This window comes from Leishmania major, chromosome 35 (genome assembly GCF_000002725.2).
Source record: "Leishmania major strain Friedlin complete genome, chromosome 35".
Classification (NCBI taxonomy): domain Eukaryota; phylum Euglenozoa; class Kinetoplastea; order Trypanosomatida; family Trypanosomatidae; genus Leishmania; species Leishmania major.
The window spans coordinates 29,647-57,113 of NC_007284.2; the positions used below are offsets into that span (position 1 = coordinate 29,647).

Below are 27,467 nucleotides of genomic sequence, written 5' to 3' on the forward strand. Positions count from 1 at the left end.
GGCTGTCGTGGAGACGGAGCAAAGCTGACGAGTCGTCGTCCCGGTCACTGACATCCCTCTTTCTCTCTCGACCGCAAAAACTCGGCAATGGCCCGGCGATGACAGCGCTGCAGAGCCAGTCGTCAGTGCAGTAGATAAATGGGTGTGTAGGCTGTCTCACGAAACCATGTACGCATAGGAGGCACAGCGAACGTGCAACCGACCAAAGCCGAAGAGAAGAAAGAGTGGCGAGGGAGTGACGAGGACGGTTGAAAAGATGAAAGCCACTTGAGTACATGCCAAGCAGAAAGTGTTTTCGGAATGGGGAAGAGTTGCAGCATCCTTCGGGGATGCTGACGGGGCATTTGAGTAGACCACACACACACACACACACACCAATGTGACGAGCGCCGAAGAGAAGGGGGCGTGACGCCGCCTTCTCTCTCTGCTAAAGTCTCAAAGACGCGCACGAGATGCTGCATCAAGGGCCGGTGCATGTCACAGCGACATCGAAGTGAATGTGCATCGAATGCCCTCACAATCTTATGAGACAGTGTTGTGTGTGCGTGTGTGTGTGCAGATGCGAGGAGAGCACCTCTGCTCAGCAGCTGGCATTGGCTTCAGGCTACCCCGTTCGTGCACTTCTGCTTTCGCTCTCTCGTTTGCTTGCTTTTAGCATACTTGTATTCCTCTTGGCTCGATGGATTTTGCACTACTAATCATGCCACATGACAGAGAGAGCGAGCACGAGAAAGCGGTGGAGAGGTTGAGAGGGAAAAGGAGAAAGACAGACATGATGGGAGTCTTCCCTACTGTGACAGCAGCGCATACGCTTGAATGTGCGTAATGAAGAGCCCACGTGCCACATTAGACCAATACGAAATACATGCGACTGTGCTTTTCGGTGAAGAACCTTTCTTACCTCGCCGGCTACCACCTCTTACTCAAAGAGCGTACACGCGCCATCAAGTGCGCTTAACTTCCTATAGTAAAAAAGAAACAAAACACGCCGGGGAAGGGAGAGGAGAGAATGACAAAAGAGAGTGGGGCACATACATGAATACAGGCACGGCCGCCGCTCTCCTACACACACGCACCCTCCTTTCTCTGACGGTACGGCTCATGAGGCTCAAAGCGCACACGTGCACGTCTAGTATTCCACCTCCTGGCCAGCAAAAAAACCCCACTTCTCCTCCCATTCATCAGCCACCATCATGACATAGGGACCGAAGTATGCAACGTTGTCGACAGGGTGCACCCAGCGATCCTTTGGCTCGTAGATGTACTTGTCCTTGAGCACACGGGCACGCATCACACGACGGTCGCCGTGCACAACCTTGTCCTTCGGCGCACGCGTGCGGGCAGCACGGTTCCACCAGCCGTGAGCGTTGATGAGGTCGTCCTGAAGGCAGCCCCACTTGTGGAACTGAAGGCCCTCGTAGAAACACATCATTTTGCTGGCATACCACTTGCCGTAGAAGCCTAAGTCGCGCGCGTCGCTCTGCATGACCTTCTCCCACGGGTACTCCATCTTGTAAGGATGGGCGTGGTCCGTGACAGGGAGGGCGAGAAGGGCGCGGTAGTCGATCTTGTTCGCCTTGATGGCCTTCTGCAAACGGAGCGCGCGTTCCACCTTGTGCGCATTCTGCACGGAGAGGAACTCGCGGTACATGTTTGGGTAGAAGAAGTGGCCAATGTAGTAGCGGAAACCGGCCCAGATGCCCTGCGCCATGAAGTTGGGGGACGTCGGCTTCATCATTTTCGCAAACTGGGTAGCAGCGAGTGTAGAAAATGAGCTGCGAAGGGATGGATTATGCGCACTACGTGTGGTCTCTTCCTAAAACTAGAGGGGTGGCTAATGAACCGAGTGGTAGATGTGTTGATAGAATGCAGCAGCAACAACGCGCATCGAGCCAGGGAGAGAAGGAATCAAGACGATGCGCACGTTGAGCGCAATAGCGCTCGAAAACATGAGCAAGAAGAGGGAGCAATGTAGAAGAAGAGCGCAGGAGGGCAATGTGAAAGTCGTGCAGCATGAAGGTGGCTCCCAACAGGTCCATTAGAGTGACAGAGCAGGGATGCTACAGGTAAGAATAATAGAAACAAACAGTCACGTGAGTTACATTGACTTGACAGCGTCTATGTTGTTCGACTTTCTTCTGCTGAGAACAGGAAAGACACTGTATGGTGTCAACGGCAGCGATGCTGTCTCGCGCACTTAGCTGTGTTTACGTGGACGCTGAGTCGGAAGACGAGGTGTGCAGAAGAAAACCCACATGAAAAGCGCAAGGACTTATCACTGCCTCCTCAAGTGACCTTTCCAAGACCAGTTGGTGCCGCTCTCTTTCGCGTTTCAGTCAGATGTACGACGAAAACCTCCCACGCAGAAAACAGACTAACACTCTTCTCTCCCCAGTCACATACCCACCCTCTCGTTGCAGCAGTGCCTCAGGCATGCTCACCCGGCAGCGGCGAAGCTGCTCGGTGGTGGCGCTATCGGCAATGCAAGTGCCGAGCGGGTGTTGCGGTGAAGAGAGGGAAACATGGAGGAGAGGAGAGCACAAAATGCAACGAAGATGACGCCAGGAAAATGAGCAAACACAACAATGAGGGAGAGAAGACGGAGAGGGAAAAGAAAGGCTACAAATTATCACGCAGGTACTTGTTGACACCAGTGAGGGCGGCCCGCGCCGTGTCGTTGCTAACGTCGACCAAGTAGGGCTCCAAGTCGTTCGCCACAGTGGCCGAGTCTGTTTCTAGGATGATTCCCTCATCCAGCATCTCATCGATTGTCATGAGAAGAGCACAGTAGTTCTCCAGTAACAGACGCGCTGTCAGAGAGGGTGTGTTGAGTTCTTGGCGCAGTGCATCTACCAGCCCCATCAACACGTTTGACAGCACCACTTCATTCTCAGAGCCGGCGCCAATGACAATGATCGTTACATCTTCGCTGATGTGAAAGAGGGCAATGTGCCCTTCCACCACGAGAATCTCGCTCTCGTAGACGACGTGGTTGCCGCGTCGCGGGTCGTGAATGGCTTGAAAGACGGCGTGCTCCAGCGAGCGCTGCTTTTCAAAAGGCGCGAGCGCCTTAGAAGACTCGGGGGTGTCCTCCCCGATGAAGTACTTGGCAAAGATGCGGCTGCCGGTGTTGTCCAGTGCCACCACCGCCTGTACTCGGTGCAGGAAGGCCATTGCAATGATGAGAGAAGTGCGAGCACGCACGGTTGAGTGGCTCCTTGTTTATTCTGAGAGGAAGCGGAGCGATACAATATGCGGGCCGGTGAGAGTGGACTGCACGCAGACGCGCACGCACGTCTGTGAGAGAAAGGGTAGCAGACTTGAGTACACGCACACAGGCACGAAAAGAGCCACTTTGTTTTCTCGCTATTCCTTTCGAAAGTTCACAGCCAATAGCCAACAGCGTGAATTCGAAAAGCAAAACAAAAAAGATGCAATGAGATGCTGAAGGCGCCACGGTGCAAGAGGGTGCGACGAGGCCACTGCCGTGTTCTGCGCTGTCGAAAGGAATAGCGCGCACACGCACCGCAGCGTGGTGACGCTAGCTCCTGGTCGAATGTCGGCATAGAGCTGGTTGCCGCGGAAGAGAGGGGCTGAAAGCGCCGCGGAGCAACCACGGCGATGAAAACACCAGGGTGAGCCATTGGATGCGATCAGCAGAGCGAGCGGCGAGTGCACCAGTCGCAACGTACACAACTTGGCGACGGTACCACTGTATCGCATACCCATGTATAGAGCTGCTGGTATGCCAATAGCGGTGCTTATTTTGCTTTCGTTTTTTTTTGGTAAATGCGGAGCAGCCATCAAAGAAGAAGCTGAGTCGAAAGCACGGCCAACTGGGGAACAGCGCGTACACGAAGCAACAAAAAGGGAAGCCACCGTTCCTGCGGGGGTGTGTGAGACCGACGGACGTACAGACTCGCCGCGCAGAGTCTCTCTAAACGAACCCATCATCCTCGTCCTCGTCGCTCGCCGCGCCGGTCATGCACCGCGGACACACCGTAAGCCACGGAATGGAGAGCGCGAAAACAGCAAGTAGTGCATATTGGAGGCCTTGAGCGACATACTTGACCCCGAACATGTGAGGAAGGGTGACCACAAAAACATTGTGCAGAAAAGTGGATGCTGCGTAAGTGGAGAAGCTCACGACGCACAGGTGCAGCACGGCGAACGCTGAGCAAAGCAGCAACAGTGAATTGAACAAGAGCGCATTGAGCATAGTTTCACGGACTCTCAAAGGATACACAGGGAGAATAAGCACGTGTCCGCTCACTGAGCGACAGCCGACAACGGTGCACCACATGAGGTACATGGCGCAGTAGGCGTAGACCAGCGTAGCCAGCATCGGAAGGAGGCCGTTCAAGAAGCAAATCATGCGGTCCATCAGCGGGAACACATTCAGTATGTTGGACAAAAGAATGTGAAGCACCCACAGTACAGTCACAACACCGTTGACGACACCCATCGCAGCCGCCATGTAGCAACGAAGTATGTAGGCGCCGGAGAGATGGTACGCGGTCTCGTTGCGCTCGCTTTGCCGTTCGACGTCCCGCACCTCGCGCCTGAAGAGGAGCATCTTCTGGCGCTGTTTTTGATTGGGGCGGCCAGCTCCGACTTGCGCATCGAGACGTCGCCCCGCGTCGAGAAGGTGCTGAACCTCCATGTTCAGCTTGGCACGAGCCAGTTCGTACTCCGCCTTGGTGATCGGGCGCGGGCGGTTGAAAAAGGCGGCAACGGCACGGAGCGGCACAGCAGCGAGGCCCACCCCGGCGAAAATGAAAAAGAAGCACCAGCCAAACGAAGAGGTGGTGGTCACAAAGTACACAAACGCCGGCACATGCGTGAGGGTTCCGTCCTTTGTGTCGAGGTGATCACCCCACAGCCACAAGGCGCCAAAAGCAGCTGCAAACATTGCATTCGTAGCTACCACCACCGCCAGGGACGGACGCACCTGCGTCCACACGCTGCTTTGCGTCGGCGACCAGCTTTCGTAGAATACAAAAGCGAACGGCCCGCCCACAAACAAAAGAGAGTACGCGGCAATCAGCAACCCCTTCCAGGCCCAGGTGAAGTCGAAAGACGGCCTATCACCCCTCAGTGCCACCTCCAGGGGCAGTAGCAGCACCATGTAGCAGGCCACACAGAGCGTCACTATCACGAGCACTCGCGGGAGCCACGCATCGCCATCCTCCTCTTCTGCGCTGTACCTGCAAACGACGTATACGGCGAGGAAGAGAACCAGTACGGCGACAACGCCAGCAGCAATCCAGTCCACAATGAACATGGGTCGGGGTATTCTCTGCAAAGGGAAGCACTAAAAAAATGAAGGAAAGAACTCTTCGTACGGGGCTGCGCAGAGCCAGTGTGGGGATTGTATTCGGGTAAAGCAGATCCGTGCTGTTTACCTCGACCGCTTGCCCAGCGGTGCACAGAGACACCTCAGCCACTCGAATAGGTAGTTGCACCAGTGTGTCGGCAAGGCCTCGGTTGCTTGTATCTCACTTCAACGGAGAGGAGGTGGGGCAAAGCAAACGCTGCATATTCTGTGCTAAGTAAGCAGCGTAGAAACTCGGAAGCGCTTCGAACCACACGCATCAACTGGAGAAACAAAACACCGAACATGTATGAGGCCGGGGATTGGATCAACGTTGAAGTGAAGCGTAAACAAAAGGTGAAACATTCGCGCATTCATAATAGTGTCTCCCAGCCTCTCCATCGACTTCCAACGCACTAACCGTCGACGGGCGACGCGGCTGCCTTACGCTGTGAACTTTGTCGCCGTTCCTTGCAGCCATCTTGCCTTTATGATTTCCTCCCTTGTCTCCTACGTCTCGTATGCTTCTGTGTCGCGCGCAGTACAAAAACGCTCACCAAAAATGTCATACGTACATAGCCATCACAGAGCTCTCCGCGTGCCGCTCGCACGGTGAGCCGGCTAGCAACCCCCCACCCCCCACCTTCCACACCCTCGGGCGGTGCTAGCTTGAGAAATACATGCGCTTTGACACGTCGTCTACCATCCACGAAATGCCGTCTAGCAAGCCCTCACCGGTTCTGGCACTACACGCGCAAAGGTGTACGTGGCGCTTGCCTTGTCGAATCGTGTCTACATCAAGCAGGCCGGCAATCTCCTGCGGCGATAACGCAGTGGGAATGTCGATCTTATTGAGGAAGACGAGCAAACTCGCTCCGGCTAGTCGCTCCTCCTGCAGGAGGTGATGCAGCTCCTCCTTGCACATTAGCAGTCTCTCCACGTCATTGCTGTCGACCACCCACACAAGACCATCTGTGCTTTCAAAGTAGTTGCGCCAGTAGCTGCGCAAGCTTTGCTGACCACCCACATCCCACACGTTCAGCGTGCACCCACGAAACGTCAGAGCAGTAATCTGAAAGCCGAGAGTGGGGCTAATCAAGCTCGTGTCCTTCCCGCAGAGCTTTTTGACGCACGTCGTTTTCCCGGCGTTGTCCAGGCCTAGCATAAGGATGCGCATTTCACGCTCCTTACGCTTCGTCTTCTTGATGATAGAGAGAAGCCCCATCGTGTCGGGCGCCGATGATGCGCTGAGGTGCTTCGAAATGTGTGCTGGAATGAGAAACGGCAGTGAGCCAGAGCCCCACGCATACGAGAAACAATATTGCAAGCAAGGGCCCAGGGCACCACACAAGGCACGGCAGACTAGACGACCAGCGAAAAAGGGGTGTCAGGTAGAAAACGACGTTATCCCCCTAAACGACACTTGCGTGTGCTAACCAGAACGCCCACGATAATGTGCTTTAATAGAGAGCTGTACTGCATACGCGGCCAGGAGCCAGCGGGATGAACGTGTGTACCCCTCCCCCGCTCCGCAATGCGATACACGATGACAAGGTGAACATATCATTAACAAAGTAGCGGGCAGAAGGGAGGGGAAGTGATTAGACAGGAGAGGTGCGCGTCGAGAAAATATGAGCATGGCAGATGAGGTGTACGCCAAGCTCGCGCTCCCTCCCACTTGCGATTAGGGCTGCATTCCCGCCTCGTGTTTGAGCCACTTACCACCGCTCGAAAGAGCACGAGCCACTTTAGTCACGATCCACGCAAGTAGGAAAGCAACGGCACGGCGGCGAGAGGTGAGGAGCGTGACAGTCTCTCTGCGCTCAATGTGATGGAGGCGACGAGATGGGGCAGCCGGTTGCGCGTGACTACATCTTCCTGTTGACATACCCTTTATGTTTCCTTAGTTCTCCTACCCGCTACGCGAAACTGTTACCACTACAGAAAAAAAGGAAAGAGAGCCAAAACTGCTGGGCACTCACACTGCTACAGTGATCATCGGTGAATGGGAAAGGGGGCGAGAGACAGGGGGGTCGTGCGACCGTGGCAACGCGCCCCCACGTGGGTGCAAGCACGCATCCGCGACATTACCACCAGGCTGCCTTTCGGATGCTGTCGTCGTAGGCCTCAATGCTCTTGTGAAGGAAGTGCATAAAGGCGAAGATGGGGAGCATCGACAGCACGTAGAACTGAATCATGTTGTACAGCCAGGTGCCCCAGCGAGAGCCAATGGAGAAATAGGTGCGAACCTGCATAAAGTCCGAGTAGCGCTGCTCGACGCCGGCGACATCCCAAGACTTATTGAAATCGCGCTTGTGATACTTGGACTCCGTCGCTTCGTACTCAAGGCGGCGCTTCTGCTCCGTGCGACCCCAGCCGTACAGCGTGGGACCCGGTCGAGCCGGAGCCCGGTTCACCTGGCAACGAAGCAGCGAGCGGCGCAGCATTCTGGTTGTCTGAATCAATTCGACTGGAATGTGGTGAGATTCTAGAGAGGAAACCACGGCGGAGGGTACTCAAGGCGAGGCAGCCTCGTTAATATTCACTCGTCGCACTGGTGGCGCCGATGTGAAAAGTGAGGGGAAAGACGAAGGTGAAGTACCACAGGCAGAGGAAAGGCAATGCGCATGAAGAGATTTGGTGGAGCACTGAAGGGTTACTGAAGCTCGGAAATAGAGATGGCAATGTAAAGAGCATGTGGGCGACACCAGGCACTGCAGCCTGGCGGGTGGGGGTGCGGCGCTCCAGTTCTCGCCTTCCCCCACCGCCCCCTGCGGTCGGGTAGTCATCCTTGGCGAAACAAAGCACAATACAGTGTGATTGTTGTGAAAACGCCCATGTGATATTTCTTTCGCTGGGTGTCGTGGTCGATACCTGAGCACATTTGCGCCAAAAGTCCTGCTGACGTCATCTGGAGCAGGAGAGCTGATGAAATGAAGGGGGCGCGCTGAACTCCGCTGATGCTGTGCGTTCGCCTCCGTGAATGTGAGCACGCGTATGCTTGGGTGAAGATCAAGAGCGCCTATCAAGACGGACAGTGAAGATCTACAATGATGCGCACCTAGACAACTTGCCTAACTAGTCGTATGCGCAAAAAACAAATGAACTAAAACCGCCGAGAAAAGGGACGCCCAGTGCGGCCGCCACGATAGGCGCCGCCGGTTGGAAGCCCGATGGACCCGCCTATGGCCTTGAAGAGAGCATACGTCACTGCAAAAGGGACAGAGCTTTTGAATGTGGTGCGTAGTGTTCCATTGAAAAAGAAACGCAAGCCCTCATCCCGCGCCATAGAAAGAAAAACGCCTCCTGCCTCGCGAAAGACAGCCGCCTCAGTCGCCACGTAATCCCGCACTGCGTGAATGCCGCCGGAGCGCTCGCTAGGGTACATGGACGAGCGCATTGTGTTGCGCACCGGTGCTGTGAGAAAAGTCAGGAGTGCATGGACGCGAAAGGCGTTCCACAGGTCTTCGCCGAAAGACCGGCTGTATGTCTGCTGCAGTACTGCAAGAGAAATGCCGTACCAAATCACCCCCACTGCGGACGCCGCCAGCGCTCCAGGAAAAAATGAGAGCACACCATACTGCTTCGCGTTAAGCACGATGCAGTCCAGTAGGCCTGAGTACCCGCGCTGCACTGGCTTGCTGTAACGAAAGCCACCACCATTCATGCGATGGGCAACTGTCCGCACAAACGTTTTGGTGTATCCGAATAGCAAGCCGCCAAGAAAGGCGCCGGCGGCGCCGCCCGTGGCAAACACGTACCCGAAGTACAACGCTGCATGCGGTGCTGCCAACAGCATTGGCTGCGAGAGGCTTCCAAGCATACCTCTGTATCGCTTTGCGCAGTAGTCTCCCAGATCCTTCGCGCACGGCAGATGACGCAAATCGGCTGACTTCACAAAGTCACGATACGGGTACAGTGCAACGATGGTAAAGACGCTGCTGCCATACGCCAAGGCCCCCGTGAGCACAGAAGACATGGCCCTATCCAGCGCTTTTCCTTCCCGACGGGTGAGACAAGTCCGTGGCGGCGGTATTCGACACGAATGTGAAAAGAACAAAGCGCACGGTAGTACGAATGGAAAGATGGCCGGGGGCTAAGCTCAGGAATGCCTCGCACAGTTGCACCGGTTTTCATCACGAAAACAAAAGCACCAGAAAGGGAAACCAAAGGAGTACGATTGGTGCAAGAAACGCTGATGTCGGCACAGGGTTATGGAAGGCACAACCGCCGAGCTCTCAAGACGACGGAGGACACTCGAGCAATCGTTGCTGCTGGAGAAAGCGACGAGCACGCTGGACCGGAGGGCAACGAAGATGTAGGCTATTCAGCACATCGGCAACGTGCCACACTCACACTGTAAGACTTCAGAGTCGACCAGTGAGCCCGCACTTCACTCACTTCTGCGCTAAGGAAGCCTCTGAGAAACTCAATCTGTGAACAATGAACCAATCTATGCTGCGGCGTATATGGTGAATCTATCCTCACACGCTCCTTCACGGGCATGATCACAAGCATACACGCTCGCACGTCGTAGCTGCTGGCGACGCGGGTTCAGGGGAAAACAAAAAGAAAGCTGTGAGAAGACGTTTACGAGCAGGTGGATGAGAAGAACACAAACCTAAATCTGGAATTAGAGCAGTTGCCTTGTACGAAAAGACGATGCTGAGCCCCACGATATCTGCATCTGCGGACAGTCCAAATCAAAGAACAAATGTGCTTGCTTGCATTGCGTGAAAACTTACGTGGCTTTAGCGGTTGCACGATCTCTTCTGTCCAGGGCACAGTCGTCCACTGAGCCTACACTGGTTGAAAAACCGTTTCATTGGGTGCCAGATTGAGACTCTGTCGCAGACCCAATCTCCCTGGAACCTGGAGCTGGTCTGCATTGAAGAGCTCCCACTGGTCTATTTCAACCAACGTGAAAGCTCTAGCAGCCTGTTGGATGTGCTGCGACAACCTGATGTTGTGATGCAGCAGCTGCTCCTGCGAGAGCCAGAGTCCTCGGTTTGGCAGACTGCAAACAAACGGATTTTTGGTGACAGCACCGGTCAGCGCATTCATTCCCAGCGGGATCTCATCTGAGACGGAGAAACCACTGGCAGAGTTGACGTCACTTTTGATTGCTTTGCGAAGCGATGGGTGTAACTTAGCCGCCTCGACAGTCTCCACGTCACCGAACCCGATGATACTAGCCGTGAGACTGATGACAATAGCTTCGTTTCCCTCCTTCAGCCGAAGGTAGCCCGATTCTAGGCCTGGGTGGTGCTTGTGAAGCCAAAACGGAGAGGAAAACTTAAGATCCGCCGCAGCAGCCTGAAGGTTATCGACAACCTCCTCGCGCGCAAAAAATAAGCCACTGCGCCCGCAGCGGGGAAAGGCAGGCACCTTTCCGTCTATGCTCATATCCGCAGGCAGCGCCTTCTCAAGAAAAAACGCACGAGGCTCGAAATCGGCGGCGGATTCACCTGTGTTGATAAAGTGAGATGGAAGGGGAAGTGTAAAGCGTGTTGGGATGTGACCTTCCTGTGATGTACGCACCGCCCATGCAGGCACGAAGCGCTGCACAGTAGAGTTCTTTGCAAATTGGTCGTAATAGGCTCGGTCATGCTTATGTAGCTGAGCCAACAGGGCCATTGCGTTGTGACTTTGAAACACCAAATTGCCGGAGCAGACGTTGCATAATTTACCAAGCTGTTGACTGGGTGTCAAGGCCTTGGATGCCGGGGCCTTGCGCCGATAGGACATCACCGAGCAATTTTCAAAGATTCTGGTGAAAAGGAAAAAATGAGCTTCTCAATCTGAAAAGTCGGAGGCAGTGACAAAGTTCAACGTTGGTCCTCCTCTGCGCTGCAAAGGCACTCGATGCAAACCCAAGAGAAGAGAGAGAGGACACCAAACGTGATAGGAAAGAGGTAAAGAGTGACAGCGGTCTTGTGTTGATCTCATTACAGAGGTCCCTCGGGAGTGGGAAATGGGCGCGCTGCATCTTGAGAGCGAAGACAGATTCAAGGTTGAGCAACGCACACCGCACCTGAGATGTGCTCTCCAGTATTCGATTGAATTTCAGTACGATAGAAGGAAAACGAGCGGATATGCAAAGCCACTGAATACAGAAAAGCATTTGAAGAAAACAAAGAGACTGGGCCACAAAACTGATGAAAATAAAGCAAGACAAATGTACAGAGCAAATAGAGGAAGAGGCACGAAGCAGCAAGATCAAGATTCCCCTGCTGCTCTATGCATTTAGTACTCCTTGCTCACATCTAGGCTTGGCACCCGCAGGATTCCCTGAATTCTGCCCTCGAGCTCTAACATTACCGCTTCCACGTCAAGCCCTGAAAAGGATCCGACAACATCACCAACGCTCCTTAAAACCCTTCTGCACTGCAGTGCAAGCACTTTCCGCTGCATTTCCGCATGAGCATAACTGTCCTGTTGTAAATCCATTGCTTTGCGCATGCGGCCCGCCAGGTCTACTTGCTGCAGGCACAGCAGATCTTCAGCACGGTGAAGCTGCCTTTCGTGCTCCTGTTGCTCGGCACGAAGGCGGTTTAGATGAGCTGTGCTGGTGCAAAAAAAACTGCACATGAGGCTCTGTCTCTCCTCTATCTCAGCGGCGAGGAGATTTACGCGTGCAGTACATTCATCCCTTTCGAAAAGCAGAACGTGCTCTATGTAGCGGGTCTTAAAGCCGAGATCGCACCCTCGCGCCAGCAGAAGTCTATCTGTGCCAGGTACATCGTCGAGATGTTCAGTCAGCGAGTCCTCTGTATAGCGGCTGTGCTGCCGCTCTGCCCGTACAGTCTTCTTGGACGCTGCCAGCCCTGCCTCGAACAGCGCTTTGCTCCTCTGGAATGACTTGACGTCTGCCCAGTGATGTTGATCCCTCTCCTCAAGGGCGGTCGAAAACTCGGCACACTCCCGTTCGCGCTGCTCGACCATACGAAGTCGCGACTCCAACTCTGCTGCAAGTGAATGCAAGTGCCGCTCGCGCCCCATCAAGGTAGCGTTAACATCCCTTTTTCTATCATCAAGCGACCGGGCTAATTGCTTGGCATTCTCACCCTCTGCTTGTAACTTGCCTTCCAAGAAAGCAATGTACTTCCTCAGCTCGACATTGGTAGACACCTCTTCTTTCAGTCGCTCTTGAAGAGATTTTGCTTGCCGCTTTTTGTGATCACAATACCGCTTGAGAAGCCCGTCCAGCTCGTCACATTTTGTAGCATAGTTGAGGCCATTCATTACTGTTTTCGCAGCAAATGAGGCAGGGCAATTTTGACAAGCTGATCGGTGAGAAAGCAGCGCAAGAGCGGTTGTTAAAGGAAACATAAAGCAGTCCTCTGCAAAAGAAAAAATAAAGAGGGAAAGGGAAGTTGCGAGTAGGCTGCATAGTGGCACACTTTCCTTACACAGAAAGCAGCATATGACAGAAACGTTGATACTAGAAAGAAGCGGGCCTTGGCAACCAAACTTTTTTTAAGATGGGCACAGACGACAGTCACAAACCAGTGGAAAAGGTGCCGCCGTTCATAAAGAGTTGAGGAAGCCCTGTGGTAGAAGACACTCTTGATAGCGCCACAGACGGGTTTCGAGAATCGTTTTTTTTTTCTAACACCGCCTCGATTTCTCTATAAGGTGGGAAAGGTCGTCACAACTCACCCGCACAGAAGGAAAGGAACACGAAAACACCTTCGCAAAACGCCTTCGAGAGGATGCGGCAATCGGCTTTGAGGTATCGTGGTGGGTGCATTGTCCTCGATATCCACTGCCAGAGGAAAAAACACAGTTGTGAAATGCCACTTACAGGTAATACTGAGCAGACAAACGCGCTGCGGATGTGCCTCTGATTAGCGACTGCAAGTGAGCACTTTAACGAGCTGCGAAAAGCAAAAGGCAGTATGCTGCTCGCTAAATCGAGATCTCCCGAACAGAGGAAAGAAAATCTAATGTTTTTTTGTTCGTTTTCGAGCGGAACAATCTACAAGCGGAAATAAAAGCAAGACGCCTTTACTGCTGTTCAGTGGTGCTTGCAGTACTGCGCTTTTTGGGGTGTCGTAAAGGGCCTTCCGTGAGATTGAGTCTTTCCATGAAAACGGCTTCCGCCTTCGGTTGTGCAGATTCTACAAACATTGATATACTCTTCTTTAGGGTCGAGTTTTGCTTCCGCAATGTCTGCAGCTCCGTTTCTTGCGACATGGCCAGCTCCATAACCCGCTTGAGCTCGTCAGCCACCTTGCTGTGAGCTTCCCTGCGAACATTCCGGAACGCATCGTGGAGCCTGTTGTACTTTCCCACAATGATCTCCCGATCGCGGATAAGATTGTCCCTTTCAGCCAAAAGCTCTTTGAGGGTAGAGGCGTCACTTGCACAGCGGGTTTTAAGCTCGTCCAGCGCACTGCGTAGCTTTCCATTGTGCTCCTTTGCTGCTGCACTCGCGCTTTCTACTTCCTTTCTAGCCTTGATCTCCGCGTGAAGCAGCTGCTCGCACTTTTCGCACTTTTCAACGTATGCGTTGAGTTTTCGTTTCAAGCTCTCACTCTCCTTTCGCTTTTCAGACAGAATCAAAGAGAGCTTGGATTCCTGGCTGCCAAGGCGCTCCTGCAGTTGTGCCGCCTGCAGTATCAAGGCAGCGTTGGATTTATCTGCCTCTGTCCTGACAACTTCCAATTCCTCACATCGCCTTTTGGAAAAGTCCAAGGAAGTGGATAAGTTCTCGACTTGCGCCTTGAGGGCCTGCAACTCGGCTTCCGTGATTTCCAAGGTCTTTGTTTGCGCGCGAAGTTCACTCTCCAGATCACTGACACTTACCTGTAACGCCGTAATCCGCAAAGCAGCTTCTTGCTCTTTGTGGTTGGCTGCAGCGATATCGTGTCGCATTGAATTGTTCTCTAGCTGAAGTCGTTCGTTCTCCTCACGCATCTCGTTGAGATTCGAGTTCAGCAGTTCGTCAAGCTCCCCCAGCTCCTGTCGCATGGACTCCACCTGGTCCCTCAACCAAGCGTTGTCCTTGGCGAAGGTGTCGCGCTCGAGTATAATCTCATTTAGGCGCACTGCACCCTGGCTGAGCTGGCTTTCGAGCAGCGACAACGCCTTGCGTTGCTCGCTTACTGTCTGCTCGCTGGTACGGCACCGGTTCGAAAGCGCACTGATCTGCTCTGCTGTTTTGGCTGCGTTGAGTTTGTTTTGCCGAATGCGTTCTTCGGCCCGTTCAAGAGCCCTGCAGCAATCAGAGAGCTCAACGAGTACGGCGTGAAAACGCTGCTCCAAGGCCCCGCCAATCGATGCTTGCTGGTTGAGAAGGATCGAGCTACGGGAAATCTGCTCCCTCTGTGCAAGTTCTGAAAGCTGCTGTGCGCGTAGAGCGTCAGTCAGCTCCTGCACCGACAGCCACGCGGAACTACAGTTCTGCTCAGCAAGCATGCACCTCTCCGTTGAATCGCTTTTGAAGGCTGCAAACTCGGATTGCATCGCGGCCAAGGCTTTGGAGCTTGCTCGCTTGTGGTTATCCAATTCCATCAGCGCTGTTGCGTAGCTCTCTTTGACCGCAGTGAACTCGGTCTGGAGGTCTTCCTTCTGCTGTGATGTCTCATCCAGCTGTTGATGTAGACGCAGAAGCTCTGCCTGCAAATCACACAGCGCCTTGCCCATAGTCATTTCCCTGTCCTTCAGCTCTAGAACATCGCTTTCCAGTGTCTGAATCAGCTGTAGTTGCTGCTCTGCTGCAGTCTGCGAGTCTTGCAGTGCAGAGTCGGAGGCTGCAAGCTGTTTTTCCGTACGTTCGCACTTTTGTCGGAGCTGTTGTGCTTCGCTCTCAGAGGCCGCTACACGCGCAGAAAGCGACCCCAATTCGTCAGAGAGCTGACGCCGTTCTTGGCAGTCGCGGTGAAGTTGTCGCGTCAGCTCATCATTTGCAGAAAGAAGTTGATCGCAGTTCTGTCGAAGTGACTCGTTTTCTTCCTTGAGCTTGGCTACGCGCTCGAGCAACTTCTCCATGCTAGAGGACACATTCTCGCCAGCGTTACGAAGCGCTTGATTTTCTGCGGTCGCCTGCGCAAGCGATGATCGCAGGTGATCAAGCGCTTCCGTGTCTTTCTTTCGCGACGCAAGCGCAGCCTTCAGCTCGCCCTCGAATTTCGCGACAAGGCGCTCGTAGTCCGCTACACGCTGGGCAGACGAGGCGAGATCGCTTCGAGAGGCGGCCAAGCTTTCGATCAGCTGCGCATTTTGCTGTTCCAGGTTGCGGTGTTTTTCCTGCTGGTCCTCGATCTGAGTGAAGTACTGCGCTGTCAGCTGCTGCGCGACATCTAGCTCTTCTTTTAAGCACGCTACTATCTCATCGCGATTCCTGAGTGTCGCCTTATCTGCTGCGCTTTCTTTCTCCATCACCGCCAGCTTGCGGCGCAACTCTGTGTTCTCTGCGCTCCACTGTTCCACAACATCGAATGCCTCATCCTTTAGCATTTTTTTTTCTTCCTCAGCACGCTCCTTTTGGCCGAGCGCAGAGGAAAGGTCGTGCTGAGCATTGCGAAGCTCACCCTCCAGCTGTTTGATGCGCTGGGCGAGGACATCGTTTATGCGGTCTTGTTTCTCTGACATTCCTGTATCCTTGCGGTCTACAGCAACAAAGAAAAATTCGGTGAGGAAAACGAGAGTAACAGCTGATTTCATGGAGGGACTTTCGCATCATTCATTGCTGAGGTGGCTCTTGTAAAAAAACCACAATCCATTGCAGATAAGACTTTAAGGAAGTTGAATCCTTTTTGTTGTTGTTTTCAAATCATCCATTGTGCCAGACAGCATGAGTCGAGCTCGACTCCTCCCCGGCCTATCACGGTCCTATCCAGTCGTGCGACACAGCGCCAGACACTATCGTATCAGCAACGCGCAGACTCGACCATCGAAGAGCACGGCCTCCCCGCCTCAAGCTCTGCCCACCCCAGCTTCGCAGGTCGCCTCACAGCCGCTCCTCCCATGATGCCAGTCGCCCACCTGGTGCGTCCCTCGGGGCGGCTCAGGCTCTCCACTCCAGCGGGCAGCGTGGGGGCCGGGTGGCGCAGGTTCCAGTCACCTTGACACTCTGCCGAATCATACGGATGGCACTAACGTGTGCACGATTGCAGGTCGCTGCGGCGCAACGCCGTCCAGGGCCTGGCCACCGCCATCCGTGGCAATGCATCGCGCTGACCCCCCCCCCTCCGTCGTAGGCACTCCACCCTGCCACCACCACAAGTGGCTCTGCATTTGGCAGCAAGTAGGGGGCTGTCTGGCTCTCCCACACCGAGTGGATTACTGGGCCGTAACACTACGCACTGAGGTGGCCCTCATTGTCGTGGTTGGAAGTTCGTCCGAGGAGGAAATGCACGTTGGCGCGAGCACATGCATTAGAAATCGAATGCAGCCAGTCTTTGAGAGCTGTGTAAAGTTCCTGCGGATGTGAAACCGTAACTGTTTCCGTGTGAAGCTTGCAGAGGCACCGCCAAGATCACCTGCAACGCGTCGTCTACGATGCTGATGCGTTTCTGTGCCGCTCTGTTTTCTCCCACACATGGTGTCAGACCAGCTGTAAAACCTGGGGAATCCGGACTCCTGCCGCTGTTTGTTTTAAACAGGGGGCGGGAGTGCGTGTGTGTGGCTTCCGGCGGCGTGATGTGGCCACGAGAGTGTCCTGCATTGAAATGAACGCCTGGAATTTCGTGGTTTTCGAGCCCTTTGGAGCCCCCCTCCCCTGGAGGGCTGATTGCTGGAACATCCCGCTATTCGATTATGCTGCTGCTATATCGCAGTGTGCGGCACCAGCTGTATGTTTCTGATACAGGGGGGAGAGATGCCATGGAATGACCCGTAACACGTTCAGCCGTTCTTTGCAGATAATGTCTTTACGACAAAAAGAGCACGTTAGTTAGTTATTTTTCGTCGTTCTGCGATCTTCCGCCATTTAAAAGACAGCGAATCGCGTCTTCAATGCTCCGTAAAATTTTGGATATTCAAAAGTGCGTACGCAAAAGGTGTTTTTGCTGGAACACGTGGCTGAGGTGTAGATATGACGTAAATTTCGTAGCTGCATTGTGAGTAACTTTATTCAAAGTAGTGCTACAATTGACGCGTGTTCTGCACGCGTTCTGCTGGAACGTGGGGACGAACGCAAGTGACATCTTTAGCTTCTTCTCCATTTGCAAGAGTGGCGGCCTTCACAAGGAGCTTATGGTGGTGCAGCTAAGATGAACTGTTGCCAGGAATACAAGTGAATTCCAAGCACGAGTGACACACGTCAACTGTGCATTATTAGGAAGTTCACCTGCTGGATGCTGTGCTGCACCATTTTTTGCTTCAGAAACTAATTTTATTAGCGGTTTGTTTCTATATTAAAAACCCAAATAAATGGCGAATTTCTGTGCAGAATTCTAATTGTTTGGAAAATGCACCTACTGTTGTCTTTTGGAATTTAATTATATATTGGGAAATATCAAATCGTTTTTTTTTTCGTTTTTGGTCTTGAGCAAATGTAATTGGAATTTTTCGTCGAATTGCGTCATGCCTGTCGCCCACGGTAAATGCGTCAACAGGGGTAACATATGCCACTGTACACGCTGAATTGAAAACGAGATTTATTGCCCAAAGATGGCCAACTATGCGATGATAGGCGTTTTATGCACCGCATAAAAAGAGTACTATCTTGCCAAGCGCTTATTGCTTTTTTTCCGACAGGGTTCGACGGCTGCCAAGAGCAAACATCATATCTGGCATTTATCTTTTCCACTCATTTTTGCTGCGCTCTGGCTATGTTTTTATAGCAAAGAGCCAAATTTTGGCCCGATTATCCCTCCACGAATCTTATCGAATAAGCTGTGGTTGTTTGAGCTCAAATTGATACCTTCCTCACTCCTTTCGCTTTTGAGTTCTCTTTGTTCAGCAAAGTTGTCGAATATAGAACGACAGAAAAATCCATAGTGAACCGCACAACAGCACAAAGAAAATATAAAACAATTCGCGATGAACAAGCAGCGCATCCGGGGCGAATCCTTTAAACAGGAGTACCAGGCAGCTGGTCGCCACCGCACCAATCGAAAGCGTGACCCGTCGATGAACAAGACCGATCCTCATCTCGTCATTGCACCTCAAGCTGAGATATACCAGGGGAAACTGGTTCTAGTTCTTGATCTTGATGAGACGCTGGTGTTCGCTCGTAGCGGACCTCTCTACGCTCGACCTGGGATTCCTGAGTTTTTTCAGATGTGCAAGGACGAAGGTATCGAGGTTGTTGTGTGGACGGCTGGGTTGAAGGCTTATGCGCAAGCTATTGTGTCGAATATCGACACATGTAATGCTGTGTCACATTGTATTTACCGTCACAACAAGTGGTTCAACGGGCAGCCGGGCTATCGCAAGGATCTGAATGCTCTTGGTCGCCCTCTCGACCGCGTTCTCATAGTCGAAAACACTCCGGATTGTATTCGAGGCTATCAAGACAACGGCATCCTTGTCAGCGATTACGAGGGTGGCGACGGAGAGGACAATACACTGTATGCGCTAGCAGAGCTGGTGAAAGTTCTCAGTGAAAGCAATTTTACTGTTCCGCAGTTTATCGCAAACTGCGACTTGCTGAAGCGTGAGCCTGTGATGACGGACGTCGGAGACTACATTAATGCATACACGCTTGATACCAACTGCTTTGATCCTGGGCATGTTCGTGTTAACCGAGATTTGCAAAGGTAGACTGACTGGTGCATTGTTGTTCCCACTGCTTCATCTTTTGTCGAAGATGCAGACACTGGCCCACACTCGAAATGTGCACTCACGCATATTTTTCTGTAATATTTCATTTATTTATCTTTGAAAGACTTTTCCTCATTTTGTATGACGATGCTGCGAACGTCGGCGTGATGTTGCATCGCTTCTGCAGCTTTTTTTTTGTTGCTGTTGTCGATGAATGTTTTTGTTTGCCAAAAGATGATATCCTTTTTCATCTCGCCAGTCAAGTCATTTAACCTGAGTCCTCTTGCCGCTACTCCCGGCGTCGCTTTTTTTTGTTGTCGCGCAGTACAAACTCTTGTTCGGTAGGTCCATTCAATGAGGAAAAGGAAAGCGCAGTTACACGAACAATTCAGTGGCACTTCCACATTATTGTATCAGTCCATTTTTGAGGGGAAAACAACAGATAGCCTTTTTGTGTTCCGTTTGCTGAGTGAGTTGTCTTTTTATGCGAACTGCTGTTTTCATATTCTGCTGTTTTGCTCGTTATTTGTGTCATCAGCAGCGAGAGTGACGGTGTAAAGGGATGGGTAAACGGAAGCGCTTCGCGGGCGAGGTGTTGTGAACTGCACATAAGCGTGCTACAGCTTTGTCAAATCAACACTTGCTGTTGAAAGGAGTTTGATCGAGGATGTGTGCTATTTTGCAAAGAGAAAAAGGATTCAACTGTGCTTACACAATTGTTTCTTTTACTTTTTGCTAAACCTTTCGCTTGGTGTAGCCTGTTTGTTGTCATTCACGTAAGCTGCTTTTTAGGTGAGGATAGGAGTTGACCTCCTGTTGTGTACACACGTGCCTGGGACATGATAGATTGACAAACAATCAGAAGATGTCCGGCGCCGTTTTTTTTTTTGCCTTTATTGCCATCTCTGAGAAAAAAAGGTTGTCTTCCATGGTGTTTTTTGTTGTATGCGCATGTGCTATGCATCAAATGGGGAGTTTGATGTCAATGCTTTTTTTCATAACTGATCTTTATCTCGGGTCGATTAAAGAGTCATCTCTAGGGTAGTTTGGGCTCTGCACCCTTGTGCTGTGTGTGGTCTGACGGAACAAAAAAAGGATTGTCTTTGCAACCTAAATGTTTGCATCCGCGGGCGCTAACCTTTGCCTGTAAGCAGGCTTCGTTAGATTTATCTCTGAGTTCAAGAGAGGCTCGGCAAGCTAATGCTTCTTTCTCAAACTTCTCATTCCTGTTGGTTCTAACGTTTTTCTTTTAGAGCCTTACGCATGAAAGAGGAAAAGTCAGATTACATTGTTTGCTCTTCAATGGCACCCCGGCTGTCCGCCTGGAAAACAAACGCAAAGCAAACATACGTGAAAAAAGTCCAAAAGCCTCTTCCGCATTTAGGCTCTGCTGCTTTCTGCTTGCTATTGCTCGTAATCGAGCGGCGAGTTGTTCACAACCATTCGTAGACTTCTATGGTGCTCAGTGGCGCGCTGTGCTGGTGCAGCGATCATTATCTTTAGCCGGCACAACACGCGCCGCTCAGACATCAAGTGTACATATAGAACGAAGACTCGTAAAGGTTCTGTAGACACAGCAAAAAGGAGCGACCCAGGGTTTTGTGCTTTTTGATCCGTTTCCCGTGATCTGGAAAACTGAATAGAAGGCTGCATTTGCAACCCTTGTTGCGAGGTTTTGCTTGCGTGATGTCATCTTCAGTGCAAGATGCGAGGCCCTCCTCGATGGATGATGCTTCTGCAATGTGGGATCAAATTCAACGTATGCCCTTTCAGCAGCTGCAGGAAACTAACGAGTTTGTGTACATCAAAAAGGTAATGTCGCTTGTCGCGCGCTATGTCTTTCTGGAATCCGATCCGAAGATGGCCGACCCCCGATGCACGATCAGCATTGCAAAGCTGCTTAAAACCGTCTCTGCTAAGTGCCTCACCGAGTTCGCACGACTCAGCAAGACAGCAGAAGAAACAGCAGCGGAGATAGCGAACCTTCGGAGTGCTTTCAAAACACAACTTTCCTCAAAGGAGGAGGAAATTGAGAAGCTCAGCGACCTGTTACGCAAGGCTAGAATAGAGGGGACATCTCAAAATGCGGCAGCTGAGCCGTCGAGCTCAGAGGAGCTAGCTCGCTTGAAGATCGAGAATGATGAGCTTTCTCTCCAGCTGCGAAACCTAACGCGGCGGAACGCGGAACTGAAGGAGGTCCTTGCATCGCGCAGTGATGACATGGGCGACATTAAGGAACACTATGAAAAGGCGCAACTAGAGTACCGCCATCTTGCCGCAAGGTACAAGCGTCTTGCCGATCGCTCTGCGAAAACAGAGGATATTCTGCAGGAACTGCGTCAGAAAGAGCAAGGCAAGAAGCAAAAGGCAGACGACGAGCTGGATCGACTGCGGCAAAAAGTTCAATCTCTGCAGCAAGAAAACTACGCCCTCGTACAGTCGCGCGATCGAGCGGAAGAGCTATGTGAAAAGCGAGAGGCAGAGGCGCTTCGTGACATGACGGAGCTGCGGAGACTGACGAAGGATCTCCTCGACGAAGAGCGCGCAAAAAATAAATCTCTGCGAGACGAGTTTGTCACCGTCAAGCAGGAATCTGATGCACATGTGGAGCAGCTGATGCACCAACACGAGGTTGACCTCGACGAAAAGGAGGAGGAGATTGCACTACTCCGACGACAGCTGGAAAAGGCCACCAGTCAGCAAAAGTCTCACTTTCACCGTGACTCTTCAATCTCAGACGGTTCGTCGTCGCACTCGTCGGTAAAAACCGGTCCGCCTGACATCAGTGACAAGGATGCAAAGATGTGCGTGATCCCCACGGAGGAGCAACGCAGGCTGGAGCGCGAGAACGACGATTTGCACGCCGAGGTGGAGCAGCTCGAACTGCGCATTGACGCACTTGATGAAGAAAACCTTCGACTGACGCGTCTCGTCAAGAACTACGAAAGTGGCAACGAGGGCTTCTATCGGCTAAGGCAAGAATTGGCAGACCACACGCGAACTGTGGAGGTTCTCCAGAGCGAAAATGCGCAGCTTCGAGAGCGACTAAACGGCATGGAAGATTCCGTTACGTTTAATGCCGCGCTCCGCGAGCTGTGCAAGCGGGTCGGGGTGACGGAGGAGGAAATCAACAGTCTGCGCCCTCAGAACGCAGCCGCGTACAGCGAAATGGACACTTTGAAGGAGGAGCTGAGTCTGCTGAAGGAGGAGGTGGAGTGGCTGGAGCGGGAGCGGCGCCATTGGATGAATAAGGTGCGACTGCAGCCCCTCATGGACACCAAGCTTCGCTTCGAGCTAGGCCTCTCCTCCGAGCAGCTCAAGCAGCTGGACAAGCTGGTGGACCAGATGAAAGCTGGCACCGTTCTAGTCGAGGAAAACGATGAGAGCTACAAGGATAAATATTTCAAGGAGCTGCAGGCGCGGCGTCGCGATGCTGAGCAGTTTAACGCGTTCGTGAAGGATCGCATAAATGACGCCCTGAAGAACGCTTTTGTGGACGTGAGCGCCCCTGACACCGCCGCCGCGGTGTCGGCACTGCGAGAGCATATCGACGTCATCACCTCCTCGTCCACGGTCGAGGCTGGTGCACAGGCTCAGGAAAAGATCGAGCGACTTACTCGGCGGCTGGAGGAACTTGAGCAGTCCGAGAATATGCGTGTGGAAGAGATTGCGCGTCTGCGGGAGCAGGTGGTGGCCGGCACGACTGAGAAGGAGGTGATTTGCCGTGAGCGTGATCAGTACCGCGAGGCCATTTTTGGCGCTGCCGGGATAGGCGCGGCCCAGACCGAAGTCGCAGCCGGCGCAGGTGCGCCGGCGCTCGGCGACTTTGGTGAGAGCGGCGCAGGGGGTTTGTCAAACGCGAAGTGGCTGACTGTAGCGAATACGCTGCGCGAGCAGCTACGCGTGAAGGATACGCTTATCGACTCTCTGAGTAAGGAGCTTACAGTAGCGAAGGAACAGTTAGAGGCGAGGCGGGCTGCCGACGCAGAGCAGCACCGAAGGATGGAGCTAGAGAAGAAAGCAGACAATTCCTTGCAAGATCAGATCAAAGCGCTGGCAGAATTGAACGAGGAGCTCACTGAGAGATGCGGCGCGTTGTCGAAGACGAATAAAGACCTCGAAGACAGCCTCGAGCGACTTGACCGAGGGACGACGAAGGAGCTGCTGCTCAAAGTGGTTCTGCTGCGTCGCCGCGAGGCGACTCTACTTCAGCGGCTGCGCCGAGCCCTCACTACGCAAGAGGAGTCGAGTGCAGCTGTCAGACGAATGGAGTCTCAGATGAAGAATACACTGTGGCGGCTTCGCGAGATACTGGAGAGTGATGACCCCACTGAGGACGCGGTGCTGCCTCGTTCTTCTGCGGGGTGCAGCATGGAGAGCGAGATGCTCAGTTTCCTCGACTACGCCGTCCGGCATCTGCTTCAAGGCAGAATGTACCGAGAAGACAGCCGTTTTCTCCTTCATCTCAAGCAGGTTTATCAAGGTATGGAGGCCAACCAAGAGATTTTGGAGCTGCGTTTGGACACGAAACGGCTTCGACACGAGCTGGCGGAGAAACAGGCGGAAATGGATGCACTGTCCGCCGAGGTGGCAGGCCTTCGTGCGGCAGCGACTGCCGCCGAAGACGCAAAAGTGAACCCGAGCCCCGAATACACGGCTGCAGCCGTGGCAAAGAGCGAGGCAGAGGCAGCCACGTACAAGCAGAAGTACGCTCTCGCCGCAAAGCGGCTTGAGGCTCGCGAGAAGGAGGTGTCGCAGCTAGAAAACGATATCGACTCTGCACGTCAAGAGGTCATCGAGGTGCGAGACCACATCCGCAACATCCTCAATGAGGGCGCTGACACGCAGGCGACGCCTTGCGGGTCGCTGCCGCACGCGAAAGTGAGCCCGACGGAGCTGGCTCGGTTGGAGAAAGAAATCGCGAGGCTGAAGACTGTCAACTTAGGGCTTCTGCACCACTCCTTGGATCTGCAGTCGCAGGGTAAGTCATTGGAAATAGAGCTAGAGGCCAAGCAGCAAGAGATCACGCTCTTGAAAAGTTCTGCAGATTCGCAGCTGGTAACCACCTTTGTGAGTGCTGCGATTCGCGAACACGCCGCACTACGCCGGCAGAGTGAACTGGCCCTCATCCAGGCGAAGCGACTCAAAATGCAACTGGCTGCAACGGAGGCTAACTATCACGTTGTTGCTAATGAGGCGACGGTGTACAAGACGGGCGCATATCGCCTGTATCGAAAGTACGTGGAGCAGGTTGTGTCAGTTGTGGATTACTTGCGGTGCGTGCAGCGCGCTAGCAAAGGCTCTCTCTCGCCGCACCAGGCGGAGATCATGGATCGCCGCCTTCGCAAAATCGTCTCGGACCTCGGTGAGTGCTTTGGTCGGAGCAAGATGCTATCGATGCAGCTCTCTGACGCGCAGAATACTGTCACCACTCTGGAACAACAGTTGTCTCTACTGCGTGTGGAGGACGGCCCAGCCAAACGGGATGCGATAGACGCGAGGCTACAGGAGGCGCGTAGCAGAGTGCGCGAGCATGACCGCCTCATGACGGAGTGCCAGGAGGAGAGGCAATTCCTACAGGCGAAGCTGAACCGCGCCGAGGCAAACAATAAAGATCTCAACGCCGAGGTGGCGCGGCTTGAGTTCGGGTACATGACAGCATCCCCCCTCGATGCAGAGCTGCTGGCGACACTTTTGCAGCTAAAGGAGAGTGTCTTTGACAAGGCGGCGGCACCGTCTCTGAACCTTGAATCAGCTCTATCCACCGCGTCGAGCAAGCTGGGTTCGGGCAGCGCGGACGACAGCGACCTCGCCATTCGCGAGTACAAAAATGCTGTACTGCGGCAGACAGAGCTCGCACAACAGTGCGCCGCGCTGAAGAGGCAGGTGGCCGATGTGGACGCCGAGCGTCGCCGAATCGAGCACATGGCGGCGCAGCTGAGGGAAGGAGCACAGCAGTCGAGCGAGCAGGCTGCGTTCGCCCAGCGGCAGCTCGAAGAGGAGCGGCAAAAGGCGACGCAGCGCGAGGCACGACTACTGCGGGCGCATGAGACACAGTTGGAGGTGGCTCGCCGGGCCACAGAGCACAACGTTCACTGCTTGCAAGAGATGATCCAGAAGAAGGAGCAGCTAATCTCCTCTTTGCAGGAGCAGCTCTCCGCCGAACGCAGGAAGGGCGTCGAGTACGGGCTCGGCGAAGCAGTGCGGATGGAGCGGCTGCACGAGCACATGTTCCGCGAGAACACTGCGATGGTGGAGCGCTTCAAGAGCGCTATTGAAACTGTCGGGGACTCTGTGCGCCATGCGAGTGAGAGCGCAGCTCTGCCTCTCCTCATACCGGGCACCAGTAACGGTCTGCAGGAGCAGCTGCAGTTCCTTACGGCGGAGACGGTCCGCCTCCGTCACGAGTTGAAGGAGGCCCGCGCAACTAGCATTGTGCTAGAGTCGCAGCTGGAGCAGCAGGTGCAGCAGCAGCTGTCGACTCGCGCCCCGAACGCTGGAGCCGCGTCAGGTCACAACACCGATGCTCTCATGGGCATAATACGCAATCAAACGGCAATGGTGGAGAGCCTGCGGCAGCGGGAGATGCAGCTGACAGCAGAGCTCCAGCGTGAGAAGGAACAGCGGGTCTCTATGGAGCGGCAACTCAGCGATGTCCAGGCCCAACATGCGGAACAGGGAGGCATGTTGCAGCTTCTGTCACAAGTGGCGTCCGCCGGTGGTGTGTCTGATGCACCGCTGGTAGGGGAGCTGCGCGCGCAGAACGCGGCTCTTGATCAGGAGTTGCGCATGATGCGGCAAATGCTGGAGGAGGAGCGGGCGCACGCAAGGCGCTTCCAGGTGGATGCCGCAGAGTGGAAGACGCATATCGATGCGCTGCAGGCTGAGGTGTCAGCGCAGCAGGTGGAGACGGAGCGGGCGCAGCACCTGGCGGCGCTTAACGAAGGGCTGCGGGGGGATCTCAACACTGTGAAAGAGCAGAACGACAAGCTGATGGTGGCCGCTACGATCCTCAAGCAGAAGCTGATGGACGAAGCGCACCGCAGCGGTGAGTCTGCCCGGCTGCATCAGCAAGAAATCGCACTGGCGCAGCGCATGGGAGCCATCCAGCAAGAGTCGGCGATCCACATGAAGGAGCTTGATCACCGCATTCGCGCCATCCAGAAGGAGCTCAACGAGCGGGTGGAAAAGGAGAAGACGATGCTGGAAAAGAACACGGAGTCGCAGCGGCTTGTGTACCAGCTACACCAGCAGCTGTGTGCCAAGGATCGTGAGTTGGCTTCTCTGCAGGAGCAGTTGCGGCAGCTCAGTGGTATCTCGCCGGTACGCTTGCAGCAACGCGCCAGTGCGGTTGCCTCGGGTCTGCAAAGTCGAGGCACCCAGGTAGTCGCGGCGAGAGAAGAGCCGTCGCTGCAGCGCGGGAAAGAGGACGCTGTGGCGGGATCCAAGGCTGCTGCCGCTGGGCATCAACGAGCTGCATCTATGACTGATGCCGCAGGCGTTGAGACACTTACGAGCGTTATAGATAACCTCAAGCTGGTAATTGCGAAGTTGCAGAGCGAGAACGCCGATCTCCGCTCGACGCAAGTGCAGTCGGCCCACTACGCGCGCCAATCACGAGAACTGCGCGAGCTGAAGAAACGGGAGCAGAGTTTGCAGACTCAGCTCGAAGATCTGTCCCGGCAGCTCGTGAGCTTGCGTGCTTCCTCCAGAGGCGACGGTGCCTCTTCTCTGTCGAACGCGGAGCTAAATCGTCGTCTCGCGACTGAGCAAGCTGCCGCGGAGCAGTACGAGATGGAGCTCAACAACCTCCGTCTTCAACTTTCTAATGCCGATCGCCGGGTTGTCCGCCCACTGGATCCGACTAGTGGCGGAGCACAAGCGACGACAGTCACGCCTACAGCTCACTCGACCGTGCCTCCGCCACTGCCAAAGTCTCGCTTTTCCCATCACCAAGAGCGTCGTGGTGGAGATATGAGCTCGTTGGCTGAACCGCCGCAACGTCGCTTGAGTTCCACTCGATTGAGCGATACCGCTTCCGCGACTGCCGACCACAGTGCATCTCCGCAATTCTGCCACCGTGGAGAACTGTAATTAGGATGCGCTGTTGTGGCGGCGAAATGTGAGGCGATTGCCCACACCAAATAGAAACTGGGGCGTGTAGGGTAACAGAGAGACACAGGCACGTGCCTTTCGTGTACCATACGTGCAAGCGCTGCAGAGAAGACCGCGGCACAGCGCCACACGCTAGCACACGCCTCTCTTCCCTGCACACACATACACACCACTCACACCCGGCGCAGACTTGCCTTTTGTGTGTTGGTTTCATTTGCTTGTTCTTTCTGCTTGAGTGCATCCGCTCCATCTCTTGTGCAGCCTTTCTGGCTGCAATCGCACAAAGGCACTGCACGCGTCGAGTTTGCGCAACTACTCGAAA

The 27,467-nt window shown here is 53.8% G+C and overlaps 11 protein-coding genes across 11 annotated transcripts; 2 read left to right on the forward strand and 9 right to left on the reverse strand.

Moving 5' to 3' along the window:
* Positions 1-1,129: 1,129 nt before the first annotated feature.
* LMJF_35_0100 (conserved hypothetical protein) lies at positions 1,130-1,738 on the reverse strand (the record flags this gene model as incomplete). Its single annotated transcript, XM_003722359.1, has 1 exon — positions 1,130-1,738. The coding sequence occupies one exon, from the start codon at positions 1,736-1,738 to the stop codon at positions 1,130-1,132; it is 609 nt and encodes a 202-aa protein (XP_003722407.1).
* Positions 1,739-2,619: 881 nt separating this feature from the next.
* On the reverse strand, positions 2,620-3,174 carry LMJF_35_0110 (putative coatomer zeta subunit; the record flags this gene model as incomplete). The annotated part of the gene is made up of 1 exon (XM_003722360.1): positions 2,620-3,174. One exon carries the CDS (start codon positions 3,172-3,174, stop codon positions 2,620-2,622), a length of 555 nt encoding a protein of 184 aa, XP_003722408.1.
* Positions 3,175-3,937: 763 nt separating this feature from the next.
* LMJF_35_0120 (conserved hypothetical protein) lies at positions 3,938-5,284 on the reverse strand (the record flags this gene model as incomplete). The annotated part of the gene is made up of 1 exon (XM_003722361.1): positions 3,938-5,284. One exon carries the CDS (start codon positions 5,282-5,284, stop codon positions 3,938-3,940), a length of 1,347 nt encoding a protein of 448 aa, XP_003722409.1.
* Positions 5,285-5,978: 694 nt separating this feature from the next.
* On the reverse strand, positions 5,979-6,539 carry ARL2 (putative ADP-ribosylation factor-like 2, arl2; the record flags this gene model as incomplete). Its single annotated transcript, XM_003722362.1, has 1 exon — positions 5,979-6,539. One exon carries the CDS (start codon positions 6,537-6,539, stop codon positions 5,979-5,981), a length of 561 nt encoding a protein of 186 aa, XP_003722410.1.
* An 862-nt stretch (positions 6,540-7,401) lies between these two features.
* On the reverse strand, positions 7,402-7,761 carry LMJF_35_0140 (conserved hypothetical protein; the record flags this gene model as incomplete). Its single annotated transcript, XM_003722363.1, has 1 exon — positions 7,402-7,761. The coding sequence occupies one exon, from the start codon at positions 7,759-7,761 to the stop codon at positions 7,402-7,404; it is 360 nt and encodes a 119-aa protein (XP_003722411.1).
* Positions 7,762-8,420: 659 nt separating this feature from the next.
* LMJF_35_0150 (conserved hypothetical protein) lies at positions 8,421-9,293 on the reverse strand (the record flags this gene model as incomplete). The annotated part of the gene is made up of 1 exon (XM_003722364.1): positions 8,421-9,293. The coding sequence occupies one exon, from the start codon at positions 9,291-9,293 to the stop codon at positions 8,421-8,423; it is 873 nt and encodes a 290-aa protein (XP_003722412.1).
* An 821-nt stretch (positions 9,294-10,114) lies between these two features.
* LMJF_35_0160 (conserved hypothetical protein) lies at positions 10,115-10,951 on the reverse strand (the record flags this gene model as incomplete). Its single annotated transcript, XM_003722365.1, has 1 exon — positions 10,115-10,951. The coding sequence occupies one exon, from the start codon at positions 10,949-10,951 to the stop codon at positions 10,115-10,117; it is 837 nt and encodes a 278-aa protein (XP_003722413.1).
* Positions 10,952-11,560: 609 nt separating this feature from the next.
* LMJF_35_0170 (conserved hypothetical protein) lies at positions 11,561-12,559 on the reverse strand (the record flags this gene model as incomplete). The annotated part of the gene is made up of 1 exon (XM_003722366.1): positions 11,561-12,559. The coding sequence occupies one exon, from the start codon at positions 12,557-12,559 to the stop codon at positions 11,561-11,563; it is 999 nt and encodes a 332-aa protein (XP_003722414.1).
* Positions 12,560-13,324: 765 nt separating this feature from the next.
* Positions 13,325-15,985, reverse strand: LMJF_35_0180 (conserved hypothetical protein; the record flags this gene model as incomplete). Its single annotated transcript, XM_003722367.1, has 1 exon — positions 13,325-15,985. One exon carries the CDS (start codon positions 15,983-15,985, stop codon positions 13,325-13,327), a length of 2,661 nt encoding a protein of 886 aa, XP_003722415.1.
* Positions 15,986-18,307: 2,322 nt separating this feature from the next.
* LMJF_35_0190 (conserved hypothetical protein) lies at positions 18,308-19,030 on the forward strand (the record flags this gene model as incomplete). The annotated part of the gene is made up of 1 exon (XM_003722368.1): positions 18,308-19,030. One exon carries the CDS (start codon positions 18,308-18,310, stop codon positions 19,028-19,030), a length of 723 nt encoding a protein of 240 aa, XP_003722416.1.
* Positions 19,031-20,752: 1,722 nt separating this feature from the next.
* On the forward strand, positions 20,753-27,124 carry LMJF_35_0200 (conserved hypothetical protein; the record flags this gene model as incomplete). The annotated part of the gene is made up of 1 exon (XM_003722369.1): positions 20,753-27,124. One exon carries the CDS (start codon positions 20,753-20,755, stop codon positions 27,122-27,124), a length of 6,372 nt encoding a protein of 2,123 aa, XP_003722417.1.
* Between the last annotated feature and the right edge of the window lie 343 nt (positions 27,125-27,467).